At 47.6% G+C, this 18,949-nt stretch overlaps 1 protein-coding gene across 5 annotated transcripts in view; it reads left to right on the top strand.

Annotated features, from left to right (window-relative positions):
- The window catches only part of CSMD2 (CUB and Sushi multiple domains 2), a 544,176-nt gene that overhangs the window by 426,990 nt on the left and 98,237 nt on the right, over positions 1 to 18,949 (top strand). For all 5 annotated transcript variants that reach the window (XR_001597587.2, XR_001597586.2, XR_001597588.2 and 2 more), the window contains exons 28-31: positions 3,782 to 3,920; positions 7,608 to 7,795; positions 15,771 to 15,965; positions 16,949 to 17,065. Coding sequence is in view for 2 of the 5 variants with exons in the window: in XM_016150537.2 (XP_016006023.2) it covers positions 3,782 to 3,920; positions 7,608 to 7,795; positions 15,771 to 15,965; positions 16,949 to 17,065 (639 nt within the window). In the remaining 3 variants the exon portion in view is untranslated. The remainder of the gene's footprint in view (positions 1 to 3,781; positions 3,921 to 7,607; positions 7,796 to 15,770; positions 15,966 to 16,948; positions 17,066 to 18,949) is intronic.

Raw genomic sequence — 18,949 nt, 5'->3', positions numbered from 1 at the left:
GAGCACCATTCCCTCGTTTTATAGTTGAGGAAATGGACACTTACACTAATTTGAATATCATGCCCCAAATCACAGAGCTAGGATATGACAGAACCAAAATTCACAACCGAATGCAGAGCCTTTCATGTTCCTCCCTCCCACACTGACCCCCATGCTGCAGATGGGTTCAGGGGACTTCTTGAGACATATATCCCTGTACTGTCCACCTGGGGATGCCTGCACCTCTTGCCACAGAAGCTCATGGGAGGCGCTGTCCAAGCATATGAGGACTGGCCTTTGCTGGTCGTGCTCTGAGGCCTGGCATTGAAGGTGAGACCCTAAGTCCTGTCCCTCAGTGGTAATTAGGAGTCACCTGGGTATGTGTGACAGGAGCATAGTGCAGGGACAGCAGACGGGAAGTTGAGATCTGGGTTCCAGGACGAGCTCAGTTCTCAACCACGTGTGATAATGTTGGAAAGAGTATAGGATGGTGAAGGAGACAGAGCCACATTTAATTCCTGCCGCTGCAACTTACTAGTTCAGTGGCCTTGAGAAAATCGTTTCAACAATTTTTTGACAATTACTTCAGAGGAGAATCAGTTTCCTCATCTGTAAGCTGAAAGTAAATAGCCTTCCCTCAAAGCATTATGAGGTGAGCACACAACTAATCCTAATGTCAAGAAATTCTAATTTCTCTCCTTCTCTCCTTCCTTCCTCTGTCCTTCCTTCCTTTCTTTGTTTCCTTCTATCAAGGTTTTAGACTCACTTCTCTTCTGTGACCAGAATCTTGTGGTCCAGGGAATTCTGATAAGGCCTTAGAGGGGATCAGATGACCTCTGAGGCCCCTTCCAAAATCGGCATTCTGTACAGCGGTGATTCCTTGAGTTTATCTTACAGAAAAACAGGTCCTGAGCCAAGACTGTCCCAAGTGGAGCAGGAGGGTTGGTGAGAGTAGCAAACAGGCAGCGAGCAGGGCAAAGAGGTTAATTCCACTCTCATTGCCCATTCCTCTGCACCGCGAGGCCTAGGGAATGTTCCTCAGGCAACGAAATGAGTGTTTTCGCCTCTTCTCTCAAACAATCTGGAAATCCCAGTGACAAGCCCCTAATTTTCAGCTCTCTTGGCCGTCTGCCATGACTGGTCTGCCTGGCCTTGACATCCCTTCATTACAGGGAGGAAGCAAAGGAAGAAAACAAGTATTTACTGTATGTCATCTCCGTGGTAGGCAGTGAGCTGGACGTGGGCAATGATTGCAGATAGAGTCTCCATGTGGTCCTAAGTCGAGAGCTTAGGTTCCGGACCACCTGGGTTCGAGTCTGGTTTTACCACAGAAGCTACGTGGCCTTACACAAATAACTTCTTCCCCTCCTCCCCTATAAAAGAAAAGTACCTACCTTATAGGGTTGTTTTGAGGATTACACGAGATAATACTGTAATGCTCTTAGAACCATGCCTGGTTCATAGTAAACACTGTCTGCATCAGCAGCCATTAGCATCATTATTTTTTGATATTTCTTTCATAGATGAGGAGATGGAGGCTCAGAGAGGTCGGATAGCCTGCCCAAACTCACCCCGCTAGTAAGTGGCATAGTCATAATGTAAACCCAGGAATATGCAGCTTCAAAATCAATGGCCTTTTTCACCACTGCCACCCCTCAGAACAGCCTGCCCACTTCTTAGCCTTCTGGAATGATCGTCTGCCAACATTGGAGGTTGAAGGAAGAAAAACGAGGGCCGTTTCAGAAACTCCCAGATTCACCCCACCTTGGCGAACTCAAGGGAAGACATCCCTGAGCTGTGACAAAGGGCCGGGCCAGGTAGCCCTGGCCCCAGTGAAGGCATCATTGTGCCCTCTTGGGACGATCCCTTTGGGAGCCGGGCCGCTGACATGACACAGGTTTTCTCCTCTCACTGGCTGTGTCACACTGTGTTTCAAGGCCGGTCTCCATAGGGCCACTCCCTGTGGACTGGACAGTGTGGTCTTGCTCTGTTAAGTTCCAGATTTTATCTTGATCACACAGGGCTCTAGTCCGTCCCATTTATCTAGAGAAGGCTCAGTGGAGAAGGAGTGAGTGAGATGCAAGGCAGACCTGACTCAAGGAACCATCCTTACTCTCATAGATGCTCTTGCACCTGGGGCTTCCCGCCAGCCTGCAGGTAAGAACAATTTTCCCTGCTCCCACTGCCACCAGCAGTTCCAAGGCAATGAAGAAGAATGGGAAAATGACGGACTTTGGAGTCAGACAGATGTGGGTTTGAGTCTGAGTGACTCTGCACAAGTTACTTAACCTCTCTGAGCCTCAGTGCCTCCTTTTTTAAATCAGGAAGAATAATCCATACCTCAGTGAGTTGCTATGAGACATAAACGAGATAATGTATCTAAAACGCTATAGGTCATGTCTAACATTTAATAGCTGCCCGTTTGAGTATTTCTGGCACTCAAGTTGGTTTTTGAGGTGTATTTTCCACAGAAGAACACTCTACTCATGACTACTCAGCTGTGTTAGGACTTTTATGGCCTGGCTTGAAGACCTACTGTTTTTTAAGAGACCTTGTTAGTGGTCGATCCAGCCTTTTAAGTGCCACTCTGAGGAAAAGCTGTATTGTGAGGCAATAAAGTTCACCTTTGTGACAAGCAGGCAGCTGCTGTTAAATTCAGTCTTCTTGGGTACAGCCTTGCCTCCTACCTCTATGTCCAGTCTTGGATTTTCTTGTCTTCTCTTAAACAGCTCTCCATGTTCTTGCGGGCTCACTACTTGCCTACTCTACTGCCAACCTTCGATGGTGCCCTGCCGTTTCAGACTAAGCTATATTTAGTCTCTGCCGTCTTATCCTGTTAATGACCCCATACTTGTCCCAGCCTCCATTTTGTCAGACCCTCATACCACAGTGCAGTAACCCAGCCAGTTAAGGGAGAACCTCATTCAGGATCTGGGAAGCACCCCGGGGGGTTCTGTTTGAGTGACTTGCTGTATCACTGGCCACCTTCCCTCTCACCACCTGCTGGAAAGACCTGCCATCTCAGGGGAGGGGAACCACCATGGACTAATTGAGGATCTTGTAAAATCTCCATACTGTTGAGTCATACATGCTGTCTTAGACAAGGTCTTTTGGAAAGTTGGAAGGTATCTGCAGCCCCGAGCAGATGCCAAGAACACTGGCAGTGTGGGAGGCCAGCGAGCTTGGCAGGTGAATGTGATAATATTTGCCACTCCTAACACTGAGTGCACGAGAACTCTTGGTAATACCCGCAATGCTCTCCGAGGTACCGGCTGTGAGATAGTAGGAGGAGACCAGGTATTTCATGTGTCTAAAAGGCACATGGCGGCTCCAGATATGGACTGCTTGCAGTATGCCAAATGCTTTGACATCCCCAAAATCAAATTACATTTTTTTTGTTTTTGTTTGTTTTTGTTTTTGTTTTTGCAATAGAGGGAGAATATTGAGGTCCAGAGAAGTAAGGTCGATTCCCTAAGGTCAGATAATCCTGGCAGAGCCAGGGATTTTGTTTTGTTTTTGAATAATTCCTTGAGGTGACATAACATAAAATTAAAGATTTAAAAATGGACACTTCAGGGACACTTAGTACATTCACAGTGTTGTGCAACTGGCACCTCTAATTCCCAAAATTTCCATTGCTTTAAGGAAAAACCTCATACCCATTACACCCCACCCTCCTCTAGGCCCCCAAAGCCAGGTACTAACTTAGGTGTTTTGGTCCTTCCTCTCCTGTGCCTACGAATAACCATAAAAATGTGACCCGCGAAGGGGTCGGTCTGACCTTGTCTTCCCTTCTTCTCAGCGCCCTGTGGGGGAGACCTGACGGGACCATCGGGGGTCATCCTGTCTCCAAATTACCCCGAACCCTACCCACCGGGCAAGGAGTGCGACTGGAAAGTGACCGTCTCGCCGGACTACGTCATCGCCCTGGTATTTAACATGTATGTACCTTTCCCCCGGGTGGGAGACGAAGGGTTCAGAGCAGCTAGGGGTTTCAGACCCGGGTGTCCAGGTGAGTAGACACACGTCTCCTGTGAGCAGAGTTCTGCATTCCACGGGAGGTAGGGGAGTCCGAAAAAGGAGAGAAATTGCATTGGTGGAGTGTTTCACATATATCTTAATTAGTCCTTATCATGACTTATGAAATATTTATTATTTTTTATTTATTTATTTATTATTATTTTTTTTACCTCTGAAGATGTTGAGATTCAGACAGCAGGGCCGCGCGGGATCCTTTCGTGCTGCCCGCCTGCACCTTCCTCCTCGGCCCTGCCCTAGCTCCCGCCAGCACAGTCCCCAGCATGCGGACAGGCTCGGGTTTCTCTCAGGCGCTCCCCCATCCGGCTCCCTCACTTTTTTCTTTCTTCCTTTTAGCAGCAAGCTCTTCAAAAGAATTGTCCCAGCTCTCCTCTCCTTTCTCCCTTCCCGTTCCTTCCAAAACCGCTGAAATCTGGTCTCTGCCTCCACGGTCCCACTGGCAACTCCTCTGATAAAAAGGCACCAACGAACTCCTGGTTGCCAAACGAAACGGAGCCTCCACGTTTTATCCTCCGGCACCTCTTGTTCCCTCCCTTCGTCCTTGCCCTGCGTTTTCCCCCTTGGGTCTTGTGAAGTTCCTCCCCTCTAGTGCTCCAACTTCTTCTGCGACTTCGCGCCTTCCTTTTCATGCCTCTCATTCTCTGCCAGGAAATGTCACAGGCCTTTTTTCCCTCTCATCCACATACCACCTTCCCGGATCAGCTCGTCCACTCCCATGGCTTTTGTCTCATAAATGAGAGTCTCCCCTTCCACCTGCCCAGACTTCTGAGCTGCAGCCTCCTATGTCCGACTGTTGGATGTCTCCGTCTGGCGCCTGCAGCTACCTCAGCTGCCACACTGTAAGCACGTCGCTCTCCCCCCAAACGAGCTGTCTCCCGAACACTGGGGAGTGGCGCCATCGTCCGCTTTTACTGCTTCTGCTGTTAGCGACCAAGGCGTGGGATCTGTGCTGCCTTAACACACTTCGTATTTTCCCGTCTTCTCCATCCTCTCAGCTATTATCTTGATGAAGCCCTGTTATTTCTGCCATAGTCTCCTAATTGGTTCCTCTGCCCCCAGCTTGCTTTCCATGCCAATCTCTTCTTTAGCTAGGTGTCAGAGTGTTCCTGTCATGCAAAGCTGTTCAAATAACCGCCACGTTTTCCGTCTTAACACACGATAATATACTCCTCGGCAATAAGAAGGAATGAACTACTGATACATGCAGCAACGTGGATGAATCTCCAAAACATCACACTGAGTGAAAGAACACACACACACACACGCGCGCGCACACACACACACACACACACGCACACACACGCAAAGTATGATTCCGCTTGTATAACATTTTAGGAGATAAGAATCTGTTCAGTAGTGGCTTCTGGGGCGGGGAAGATTGACTGAGAAGGGGCACCTGCAAACTTGGGATGGTTAGAAATATTCTGGATCTTGACATATATGTCAAAACTGATAGAGGGGTACACTTAACAGCTAATCATTTTACAGTATATAAATTATACCTTGATTTAAAAGCGAAGAAACAACAAACAAATAGATCTCTTATTTTAAAATCCTAAATGACTCCTTCCCTATCAATTAAAGTCCAAACTTTCGAGTTTCACTCCAAGCGATCTGGCCCCTGCCTACCCCTCTTGTTGGTCCCCCGACCCCATCCTAACCCCTGAGCTGCAGCCAGACTGAAGTACTAGCAGTTTCCAAGACTATATCGTGCCCTCACGACTTTGCCTCTGCTCCTCCCTTCACAGCGGCTGCCTTGTCCCTCCTCGTCTAACCTCTGAGTGTCTTTTCATCTCCCAGGACTCAGCTCCAGTTTAGCCTCCACGAAAGCTTCATTTTCTCCTCCCCGAGGACTTCGTTGCGACCCCACTTGCCTGTACCGACTTTAGACTGTGCTCCGTCATCTTCACATCCGTCACTTCCTTTAGCCCCATCGCCATCTCGAAAGGGTGGTGTCTGACATACCCCCATGTCCTGAGCACCTTGCACAGCGCCCAGCATATTCAGGCACTCAGATAAAATCCGATGACTAGCGGAAGACAGGGGCAGATGGAAGGCAGGAAACAGTGGAACCATAATTTGTGACCGAGACTTACCCATTCCCAAACCCTTCCCTGGTAACTTTTGGAACAGCAGATGGGTGGAAGCTGAATTACGGGGGCAAGAGGACCGTTACCACCCAGCAGTGATGGGGTGACACTGCGGCCGACACCAGTGGGAGAGGGTGCCATGCGGGAAGGGGACCGGTGCACATCTGGCTCTGCTCTCCCATCTCGTCTCTCTGCCAGCCCTGCCCCTTCTGTCCTAGAGATGCCACGATGACCCCCTCTCTCTGCCATCTGTCTCAGCCAAAGGGTAGAACCACATTTCATTCTCGGTCCAGCCAAACTGAGTATTGCAACCTATGGCTGGGCTATGAATGAGTTTGCATCAGAAATTTGTGCTCCGCAAACTCGTTGACTTTCATTCTGTTGTCTTCACCTTTGCATACTTGATCAGTACCAATTGCCTTTGTAGACATACATATCTAAGAGTGGAATCACTGCATCATGGGCAAGCGTATGTCCAGATCCAGTAGATACTGGGAAACAGTTTTCCAAAGCATTTGGACCAATTTAAACTCCCCCGGTGGAGTATGAGAGCTTCAGTGGCTCCACATTCTTGCTAATTCGTGGTATTTTCCATCATTTTCACTCCAGCCATTCCAGCGGGATAAATATTAAAGGACTTTAATATTCAATTTACTAAACTAAGACAGTTTTTTAAATGGATTTTTCCATACTAGGGTCAGGATGGCTAAGAAAGAGGCACAGTTGTGGGTGCCAGAAGTGGGGTGGCAGCAGACCCTAAGGAGAGCTGAGAACTAGCTTGTGGGTACAGGAGCAAAGCCAGGGCCCTCCGAGAGGACAGGCCACTTCCTGCTTGAGAATGGCTCCCTGGGTGGCTCCTTCTCTCTTGGAAAAGAAGATGCAGGATAGCATAATATAAAGATGTTTGAGGCAGAGAAGAGACCTGGGCTCTGGACCTACTCTGGCTGACCATTGGGTGACCCCTGGGAACTCATTTTCCCTTCTGTGCACAGTAGACTGAATGTAGACAACAATATTGTACTGTAACCACCCAACTTGCTAAGAGACTAGATCACAATTATTCCAGCCGCTAAAAAAGAAATGATAATTGTGACGTGATAGAGGTGCTCATTATCACTACAATGTCAGTCATATTACAATATAGGAATGCGTGAGTCAACATATTGTATGCCTTCAAATTACACAATGGCAGGTGTCAAATATATTTCAATTTAAATATTTTTCTAAGAAAAAGAGGATAAGTTTGCAGCTGCAGCTTTCTGGACGCTGGCTCTGGAATCTGCCTCCTCTGCCCCCTAGCCTGCCTTATCCGTCTTTTCATGCAGCAGGGAGGCCCTGGGGCTTCATCCTGCCCCTCCCCACCGGGAATCCCGGGGTTTGAGTGCCCGTGGGTTGGAGGGCTTGCCGTCTGGGAGGCCCTGTCCTTCAGCTGAGGCCAGTACTAGCCCTTCTTTGACCTTAGTGGGGTGGGGGCGGGATTTTTTTTTTTTTGTTCCCCAGCTTTAATTTGGAGCCCGGCTACGACTTCCTTCATATCTACGACGGACGGGACTCTCTCAGCCCTCTGATAGGAAGCTTCTATGGCTCCCAGCTACCAGGCCGCATCGAGAGCAGCAGCAACAGCCTCTTCCTCGCCTTCCGCAGCGATGCCTCGGTCAGCAACGCGGGCTTCGTCATCGACTACACAGGTAAGGGCGCTGGTAGCAGAGGCTACTGAGGGCCGGGCCGGCTAGACCTGGCAGCGGGGAAGCCGGAGTGTAGTGAGGAGCGCACTGGGCTGCTTCACAGGGCGCCCAGGCTGATCCTGGCGCCACCGCCACCTGCCGAGCACTTGCCTTCTCTGTGGCCCTCCAGGTGGCTTAGCCTTTCACACCCATGTGCCCCAGGTCTGGGGAGAAAGGGGCCAGCATTCTTCTTACATCTCATTTCTACTTCGACATCTTTACTCTTTTCCCCTTTTCCTGTGACGGTCATTCCTAGTTCTTTCTCAGTCTCACAACCTCAGCCCATACATATCAACTAACATCTTCCTGGTTACTGCTCTGCATTTGCTGAGGTTTGTGAGATGAGGCTCAATCTTCCTCTCTACTCCAAAGCCTCCCACCACCCTGGGTAACTTTAGAGCCCATGCAGACAGCCCGTCCGACTCCTGGGGTCACAACGCCTGGACTTCTGTCCCAAGGACACTCCTTGGCCATACTCTGGATGCTGTCTGATACTTCTTGATCACAGTTTCTCATCCCTCTAGCTCCCCTATCCTTTTATTCTCATTGTGCTTTTAGATTAACCAAGACAGATTGAATCATGTAGCGATCAAGAGCAGAGGTTGGCAGATTTTTTTCCCAAAGGACCAAAGAGTAAATAACTTAGGCTACGAGCCACGCCATCCACAACCACTCAGCTCTGCCTCTGTAGCACTAAAGCAGCCAAAGAGAGAATACGAATGAACGGGTGTGGCTGTGCTCCAGGAAAAGTCTGCTTGCAAAAACCAGGCCTTGTCAAGATGGTCTGACTGCCTGGGTTCAGGGCTCCTGCTTGCCACTTAGCAGTTGTGTGAACTTAGGCAAGAGAATTTAATCTCTTGAAAACTTCATTGCCTCTTCTGTAAAATGATGGTAGAGTAATCCCTGTCTCATCGAAATACAAAGATGGATGAGATTCGTGCATCATAGCTCTTGGTACAGCGCCTGGCACATATCAAGCATTCCATAATGGTCAAACGGTGGCTGTCTTAGCCGCAAGGGCAGTTCCAGGCTCTCAAGCACTCCACTTTCTTCTACTCTGTTATTCTCTTTTTGACCTTTTCTTCTTTCCTAATTATCCCAGAAACCATTATCCAAATTCTAGCTCTATTTCTTGCTTGATTTGTGAGCTTGGCAAGTTATCTCTTGGAACTCATTCCTCTATCTATGAAATGGTAGTAATAATAATTATGTTGCAGAAGGTTAAAATTAAAAGATATTATGTACTCTCATATGTATGAGTATAATATTCAGTATGTACTAAACACTTCTACACATACTCTAGAGATGATCGATTTTGTTATTGTTACTGTAACCCAAGTTCACCCAAGCCTCATCAGCCTGTGTGTACAAATGGAGTCACATTACCAGTTAAAATTAAAAAGTTTCTGGCTCACGTCCCCAATTGCATAACGTAGAACCTCAGCAACCTTTTAAAGTGCCCTTTAATTAAATATTTTTGGCAACTCCTGAGAATATCTCACATGAGATCACAAATAATATCAATCACAATAACAGCTAATTTAGTGTCTATCAGCTACTGACACTGTCCTAAGCAATTTCCATCCGTCAACTCCCTGAAATCTTTGTAACTATCAATTGTCTGCTGTTTGTCTGCTGTTACCGTTCTAGAAGGCACCTGGTGTACAGATTAGAGAACATTTTGCTTGTGGTCTTCTTTCCTTGTGTGGCTGACCTGGGAAGTGGGTGTTTTGCCCTCTTCTCTTCCTCTAGACACCTGCCATTCGATAAACCTACTATATTCAAACCTTTCACCACATGCTGATATCAGAACAAACACTATCTCATGCTGTGGAATTCTAACAGAAGGCTTGACTTCGACACAGCCTGAGACCCCATCGCTCTAGTCCCTGCCATCTTATCATCGTCATCATTTTTCTTATTATTCCTCTCTCTAATCACGCCCTCATCAGTATTCTCAATTATCCTTCCCTGTGGGCCTTCGATTGGATAGACCTTAAAAAACTGCACCTTTTGTTACAACCACACCCAAGTGGCTGAGCATAGCATGAAAAAAATCACACAAACATGGCACTTGGAGCCACCTCAGATAATATCCTTTAACCCCAGCCAAACCTTAGCAACCACCAGAGCGACTTCTGACTTGTCCTACCAGAGGCTTCTCCTTGGTGGAGATCCCAAAATTTCACACCAAATGTCGCCACTTACAAGATGATTTCATTTCACCACCCCTGGGTGTAGTGAGTTACCAGGTAGAAAATCTCTCAGCTTCCTCCCCAGTCATCTTGCTCATGGTCACCTGGCTGTGGCCGCCTCTCTCATAGGTCTTCTCCACTGACTCCCTGGGCTAGGGCCACACCTCCAGGTCCTCTTTCCCAAAGAAGCCCTTTGCACTTTCCACTGTTGGCCCAAGACCGTATCTAGAGGGGTCCTCGGGTCCAAAACACAGCCCCAGAGAATAAGGCCTAGTCAGCTGTCATGACAGCCAGCCAAGTGGCTGAAGGAGGCCAGTTACTGAGGAGAGGGGAGAGGCGAGGCACAGCCACCTCCTTATTAGGATCTGTGGTACCAGTACCAAGATAAATGTGTCTTTTAGGGGCAGGAGATACCTGATGATAGCTGCAGCGGCCTTCCATCCTTCTCTGACTGTACATCCCCTAGTATTAGTCACCCCTCTACTATGTCTCTCAGTGTCTGGTTAGGTAACGCATTCGCTGGAATCCAGGGACCTCTGCCTTACCCTGTGGTCTCCTTTTCTTATCCCAAGATCCCTGGATTCCTGGAATGGGGCTACCTGCTACCCCAACGATATTCTTCTATGTTCGATATCTTCATAAGGGTGGCCTCCATCCCTAATTAACTGTAAGGCATTAAACGAGTTGCCTAATTTCTCTAAGTATCTCCTCCAAATCTTTCAAAGAGAGACAGTGTACTGTGTGAAAGAGTGGTGGTGAGGCTTGGTAGATGGGCACAGCACCTAACAGAGTGCCCGGTGTGGGTAGGTACTTGGTACATTCTTATCCACCCTCTGCAATCTCATTGCCTTTTTTCCTATATAATGGTGGTTTCATTTGCTTTGCCTCTTCACGGGGCTAGCCCTGTAGAGCAAGGTACATTTTCCCATTCGATCATTAAAAATTATAAGGTGTGATTATGATGTTTTGCACACATGTATGTATGAGTGTTGAATACAGGCATACCTGGGAGGTCTTGTGGGCCTGATTCCAGACCACTGCAATAAAGCAAATCAGACAATTTTTTTTTGTTTCCTAGTGCATATAAAAGTTATATCTACCCTATAGTCTGTTAAGTACACAATAGCATTGTCTAAAAAACCAATGTACATCTTAATTAAAAACATTTTATCGCTAAAAAATACTAACCCTCATCTGAGCCTTCAGGGAGTTCTAATCTTTTTGCTGGCGGAGGGTCTCGCCTCAATATTGTGGCTGCTGACTGCCCGGGGCAGTGGTTGCTGAAGGATGGGATAGCTTTGGCACTTACTTAAAAGAAGACAATGAAGTTTGCTCTATCTATTGACTCATTCTTTCACTTAAACACTTAGAGGCCACTGTAGGATTATTAATTGGCCTAATTTTAATATCATTGTGGTGTCTTGGGGAATAGGGAGGCCTGGGGAGAGGGAGAGAGCTGAGGGTACTGCTCGTCAGTGGAGTAGTCAGAACACACACATTTATTGATGAAATTCACCATCTTCTTTGGGTGCAGTTTGTGGCACTCTTTCCCAAAAATATTGCAATGATAAAATTCAAACAATACAAAAGCTTATAAGATGTACTCTAAATATCTAACAGCATCTATTACTACCATCATCTGAGTACCATCAGTAACGATTTGTTATCTCATTCCAGATATTTTATATAACTAAAAGTAACATAAATTCTAGACTAGGGGTTGGCAGATTTTTCCTCTAAAAGGCCAGATAGTAAATATTTTAGGCTTAGCAAGCCAGTTAGGCTCAGCTCTGTTGTTATAATGCTAAAACAGCTATAGACAGTATGTAAACAAATGGGCATGGCTCTGAGCCAATAAAACTTTATTTACAAAAGCAGGCAGGAAGCCTGTGAACTGCAGTTTGCTGATCCCTGTTCTATATGAATGGGATAGCATCATATGTATTAATCTAATATGGATAGTTTTTTTTTTGCTTTGTTTTGTTTTTTGCCCAACAATAATATAAATCTTGGACATCTTTCATATCAGTATTCAAAGACTTCCACCATTCTTTTTAAAGTCTGCTTGTATTTCAATGGATGGCTCTGATTCAACCTTTTAAACCAGTTCTTTACTGGTTGAGTGTTTGGGTTGTCATTTTCAATTTTTTGCCATTAGAGTGTTTGGAAATAACTAATAGGACAAAAAGAAGCTGTTTCTTTTAATTTCCCCATTTTGGAGGGCTTGGGTTTTATTATTATCATCACGATGTTTTAGTCATTCGGTTTTAGCATTTGCAGCTAAGCTCTGATTTGGCAAGCTGAAGACCTGATTTTGGTCTTAATTCTACCACTTAATAGTTGAATGGCTTGGAAAACTTATTTAGCCTCTCTGATCATCACATTCCTCATTGATAACCTGAACAGGAACATACCTGGCCTTGCCCGCTTCAGAGGCCATTGTGATATACAAATGAGATAACAGATTGAAAAGTGCTGTGAAATTATAAAGTGATATTCATATGTAAGAGGCTGTCATCGTTATCATTATCTGTATCATCGTAATTAATGTGATAATGTTGGAATGGTGAGCTCTTGCTTTGATGTGTAGCTATAGAACAGAGTCTGTAGTTGGAATCTTTGATGTGGTTGTTGATTTTCCAAGCCTTGAGGTATTCAGCCAATCAGTTCAGCATTCATTTATTAGGCCTCTATTGTGTGCCAAATAGAGCCAGTCCTGGTGCCAGCTCCTGTGCTTGTTGCCTGGGTGACAAGAAGAACAGGTGATGGTCTCTGTCCTCTAGGAGTTCAGAACTCACTGAAAAGAAACACACTTACCTAAACTACCAATACAATGTCATAAAAAAGAAAAACGGAATTCTACCAGAGAGGTGAGATTTAGGAAGCTTGCTCAGGAGAGGGTGGCCTTGAAAAATGTAAACTTGCTATACAGGGAAGGAAGGAAAGGACTTTCAGACACAGTGTAGAGTTCCAGGGCAGTCCTATCCAGCTGGGGTCCAATGCCAGTGCAGCAGTTACCGAAAAGCACAGCTGCTTCTATGAGGTAAACATTTATTCTCCTTCCTGCAAAAGAAATGTGGAGACTGTCATCCAAGGCTGCTGAGTTGGCTCCACCTAGGCTCCTTTTGTTCTTTCTGTTCTACCACGTTAGTATTTGGCTCCCACCCTCAAGGTTATCTCAGGGTCCACTGGAGTTCCAGCCATAATGTCTGAGTTCTAGACTGCAAGAAAGAGGAAGGGAGTACAGAAGAAGGGCCAAAGCATTTTCTCAGCTAAGTCATCCTCCCTTGAGCAACTTTTCTAGAAATCCCATAATTATCCATTTAAGAAATAGTTGTTGAGTGCCTACCATGTGCCGAGCACTGGACTACAGTAGTGTCCTCGTGGAACCTACATTCTAGTGGAAAGAGATAGAAAAAAATAAGGCAAGTATATAACACATGAGATAGTGCTGAGCCCAGTGCAGAGAAAAAAAAAAAAGCAGGAAAGAGCGATGGGGAGTGTTGCGGGGAGGAATGTTGAAATTTTAAATAGCTGGTCAGGAAAGTGACATCGAGAGAGAGAGACATTGAGTGAAGTCCTCAAAGAAGTGAGAAGAGGAGCCGCGAGGATGGAGGAACGTTCTATGCACAGAGACCAGTGTGGTCGGAGCAAAGTTACCAAAGGAACAATGGGAGTTGAGGCCATAGAGGGGAGGATTGGAGGCCGAATGTGCAGGGCCTTGTCAACCTATTCAGGTTTTGGCTTTTACTCTTACTGATACAGAAGGCTATAATCTGACCTGACTGTGTTTATATCTCTTTGACCAGACCTAGGAGACTAGAAGGCGTCAATTGTAGCTGGCGCCTTGATACTCCGCATTAAATCTGGATGGTTATTTAAGGGGCAGGGGGAAATGGGTATTGGGTGCCACAGCTAGTTATGCCTCTAATGAGCTCTGTGAATTAGGTCCCAGGTTACTTAATTTATCTGAACCTCAAATAAGATTTGACCCAGTTCGAATTTATAAAAAAGGACAGATGGAATATAAGACCTGGTGACGGTTCCCTGTCTCTCTGTGATTTGCATACGGGTCACCCAATGGCTGGTTGTATTCTTGTCAGAGACACTAAGTTTAGAGGGAGGACAGATTTGATGTTGAGGTCAAGGGGACACATCATGGGGCACACGAGGAAACCACCAAGGGAGTCCTCTACTAGGTGAGGGACCATGTTCTGGGTTCGACTTGAGTTTAAATATTAGTGGTCTATCCCGACTGCTCCACCCTTGATATGGGAAAAGACAAAGAGCAGGGCCCTCGTCAGGGCCCCAGAGCAAGCATGGCTAGGCTCAGCAGGATCACAGACTCTCAGAGCCACATTCCATCAGTCAACCAGCTGATTGGCAGCTGAACGGCACTCTCAAGTCATGGCTGCCTCTTGTATAGATAGCTTAAAAGGCACCCAGGTGACAATGACAGCTGTCAGCAGATTTCCTCCTGAGCCATTCATCTCTGAACTCTGATCCCTTCTATTTTGGCTCTTTCTTCCTTAAATCTGCTCTTTGAATTTGAGTCCTTCTGCAAGGGCTGTTGGCACCTCCTCGTGAGCCCCCATCTCTAGACCTCTCCATAGTATAGCCTCCAGCACTCTGATGGAACCCAGTTGCATTGCCCTGATAATGACCAGCCTTAGCTGTGTCCTGACACTGCTCAGCCCTGACGACAGACCTCTTGACCCTGAGCGGTCCTGGAACAAGGAGGGTGAGGAAAGGCAGCAGGGGATGGAAGTGAACGTTGGCTCCCGGTTACTACTCAGGATTTCCTGCTGATGGTGAGGGATGCTGCGAGTGCCCTTCTCCAGATATTTGGGTCCCTGACTCATCCTCTCAGTTGCTCAAGCAGCATCAAGTTCACTCTCGTCCAGTGCAGAGGGACAGAGTGATGTCTGTTAGGTACATGCCTGGTACACCTGATTGGGAAGACATATAAACGTGATAGCCAAATGGAAAAATGCTGCTGTTTTAATTAACTTACCAGCACCCAATACACCAATGCAAAGCCCTGGAAAACTGTGCTGGACACCTGGACTTATCACAGAGGTTGAAGTGGGGTTTCCTACTTTCCTCCTAATTATAAGTATTGGTACCCAGGCACTCAAAAGTGCCTGCAAGGTATGGGTATGACAGCCCCCAAAGCCGATGCCAGTTCCACCTATCTAGCCAGCAGCACAGTCGTAGGTGAAAGAAAGGGAAGAAAAGAGAATAGCCTCCCAAAGCCAGCCCGGCTTCCCGCGTGGAGACCGGAAGCTGAGGACGCCTGCCACACTGAGTGTGGGCGATCGAAGGTGAGCAAGGGTGGACTGTGCCTCGGTGCTGACCTGCACCAGAGTGACCATGTCTGCAGCTGAGATGCGATCCGAGACCATTGGCTCCCTCCAGTCAGAGCAGCACGTCCTCCCCCGGGAGAGCGAGTCCATGGGGGAGAAAGGGCCTTCAGGGTTTAGCTGCAGCTCCCTCCTTTGCAGGTCAGGGTGAGAATGTGGAGAGTGGAGGGGAAACTTCACTCTCCAAGGCGATTTCCAGCCCTAGATTTCTAACCAAATTTAGAGATGTTTGCAGACCTGAAGGGACTAGGACCAGCAATTCCAAATCCCCTTTGTAGTTGGTCAGGGTCTCTTTATGGGCGCTACACTAATGGAAATCAAGCCACTAATGAGTCCTCTGTGTGTCTGTGCATGTATGTGTTTGCTTTTCTTTTTTCCCAGAAAACCCACGAGAGTCATGTTTCGATCCTGGTTCAATCAAAAATGGCACACGAGTGGGGTCCGACCTGAAGCTGGGCTCCTCTATCACCTACTACTGCCATGGGGGCTATGAAGTTGAGGGCTTCTCGACCCTGAGCTGCATCCTGGGGCCCGATGGGAAGCCTGTGTGGAACAATCCCCGGCCAGCGTGCACAGGTGGTGGAGCCGGGGGCCGGGGGAGAGTCAGAGGGAGTGGGGTATGCCGGAGGCAGAAGGGACTGTGGGCTCGAGGGAGGGGATGCTAGGACATGGTTCTCAGGGGTGCGCTCCTGTGTTCGCTGCGAATGACAATGGCCGATAACTCAGCAGGTGTACCAGTCCCTGTTGATGTATCATCTCTCATCACACGTGTCCTCAACAATGGCCCTCAAACATGCCAGCAGCTCATACTGGGGAAAAGGGAGTTAAAGGTGACCTGGCTTGTACCTGGGCCTAGGGAAGATCACTGAGACGTCAGATGTGTAAAACTAAGGCTAGTGGGTGGGCTGAATACAGGGGGTCTGGGTTAGCCATCCAGTCCTGACAAGCAGATACTTCAAGAGCTTCAAGAGCATGGTGGCCACCTAAGCTGGAAAACAAGGAGGCACCTTTGCCCAGGTACCAGAGTCTGGCTCTGAGGTCCGCCCATTGTGGAACTGGGACTGGGCACCATGGATGGGAACAGAACGTGGCTGGGTCACATGGGCTGGCCTCTGCCAGCGGGGCTAATCTGGAGAAGCTTCAGCTCTCTACTCACGCAGACAGTAACTGCCCAGGTGCAGACATCAGCCATAGGGCAGCAGATCAGTTCTGGTTCTATTTGTAAGCAGAAGAGGTTCCTAAAATGCTCCTCAAGGCTACGCCTACAGGGACCACGCCAGCGATAATAGATAGAAGACTGGGGCCAACACGTGCCCAGGAGGGTCCTCGATAGCGTTAGGGTGGGTTTCAGGCCATGTGCCATGTCACGGGTGGATGTTCTTGGGCAGAGCAGGGCAGTGTCCTCAGAATTCCCTTCCTTCACATTGGTGTCTGTGTGCCTCCTGGCAGCCCGACCAGGGCCCTACTTGGGCCCTACCTGGGACTGAGCAGAACAGAGGATGCAGAAGTGATGAGAGGCCCACAGGGTCACCTGGCCCTCCATCTGATTTCTCTTTCAGCTCCGTGTGGGGGACAGTATGTGGGTTCAGACGGAGTGGTCTTGTCCCCGAACTACCCCCAGAACTACACCAGTGGACAGATCTGTCTGTATTTTGTCACCGTGCCCAAGGATTATGGTATGAAGTTTTTCGTATGTTTATTTATATGTTTTCTGACTCCTTCCAACTCCTCAGGCCCTTCCCAATGGTATCTCAATTGCACTCCCAATTTTATCCACTCTCATTGTGGGACTGGGCAGAACAGTCTCCCATATAGGACAACTGAGTGCAGATGCCATGAATACACTCCGGACACATGAAAGAGGAAGGGCACAGTTAGCTGGGACCGAGGAGATGGGATTAATGAGGAGCTAGCCAGGACTGAAGGAAGGCAGGGGGTGCTGGGCTGCCCAGCACAGCGCAAGACTGAGTAGAGGTACAACAGAGCCAGGCCGATTGGGAACCCAGGGGGGGCTGGCCAATGGGAAGGAAGAAGTGAGGAGTTGGATGGAACTAGGTGAGGGAGCTGGGAGTCTGGTCCAGCAGATATAAGAAGGATGAGCAAGAAAAAAGTGAGGAGCAGGTCCGTGCTCCAAGAAGACAGAGAAACCTTCCACATGCTAAGAATTCAAGGTAGGTAGAAAGAAGCCGGGCTCGTCACCTGGTTGGCAGTTGGGACAGTCAAGAGTCCTGCCAGCTCTGGAGGATTCAGGATGTTCCTGAGGATTCAGGAAAGCTATTTGTACTTGGGCAATCAGGTGACCAGCCTGGCTGCTTTTCCCCTGGATCTCCTCTTTATAGGATTAAGAACTGTTTCTAAACACTCTTCGTGTTGGATAGGGCAAAAGGCATAAATGTATCCTGACCATATAGAAAAAGGGATAGGGCAGCCCACAAAGAGCTGGCTGCTTATTCCCAGGGGACAGAATGGAGTGAGCACGGAGCAAGGTGGGGTGTCATTCGCCAAACATTTATTAAACCTCTTCCATGGACTATGAACTCTCCTGGGTACTAAGGCTGCCGAGATGAAAGAGACCTTTTCTCCGCCCTCTGTAAACTCTCAGTCTTATCTTCCACCACAGCTCCAGCCATCACGCATCTCCTGTCCCAACCGCTCCCTGCAAACATGTGCATGTGCACACACTCCATAACATACTTAAGTGGCAGGAGCTTTTGACCTGTGAGATCACAAGTCCTGAAAGGTTGTCCAATCATCCAATCAGCCACCCAGAGCAGAAGAAGCCTTGATAAGTGGACTTGCAGTTTGTGCTTGAATTCCTTCAGTAATAAAAAGCTCACACCTATGCAAACAGTGAAACCCAAGGCTAGTCAGTTTCACTGAGTTCAAACCTGCATATGGAAATCTAGTTCTAGGAAGGGTGGTGGACTGTCCTAAGCATCTTCTGTTTGCCAGTGATACTAAGCCCAGGGCATAGAGGAAGATTGTTCCTCTGAGTCTGGGATACTTGTCCCCTGGCCTAGGTCTCAACTCTAATGTCCTCTTCTCATAGATTTTTCTTTGATCCTCTATCTAGAGTGTCTGCCTCGCCCTATAGCTTTTTCCTATTATACCTAAAACTTAACAATATCTGAAATTATCTTATTTATTTATTTCCTTGAGTGTTTTTGGTTTTCTGTTTTGATTGTGTCTTCTCACTAGAATGCATACTCCGTGAAAGCGGGAACTTTGCCTGTCCTGCTCACCTCTGCAGGGGAAAGCGCCACCTCCCCTGCCACCGCCCCGAACTCAGCACCCATTTTCAGGGCACCACAATGTGCCCTTCCTCCTGCTCCTCTGTCTATAACTTGAGATCTAAGAGTCACTTACTCCATTCACTACTATACTCATCATTGCGAATGCTCTTTTCTCAGCAGTCAACTGCATGGCCTAAATCCATCCCTGCGCCAACATGTAACATACACACACCCACTCAACTTTCTACATGCCGCAAGACTTAAGCCAAAGTGGTAGGTCGACCCTGGTTCTTGCCCTCAGACACCCCTGGCCAATTGACTGGATCT

Source organism: Rousettus aegyptiacus, unplaced genomic scaffold (assembly GCF_014176215.1).
Source record: "Rousettus aegyptiacus isolate mRouAeg1 unplaced genomic scaffold, mRouAeg1.p scaffold_m13_p_1, whole genome shotgun sequence".
NCBI classification, from domain to species: Eukaryota; Metazoa; Chordata; class Mammalia; order Chiroptera; family Pteropodidae; genus Rousettus; species Rousettus aegyptiacus.
Note: the sequence above shows the minus strand (reverse complement) of the source record. Positions and strands in the feature narration are given on the sequence as shown.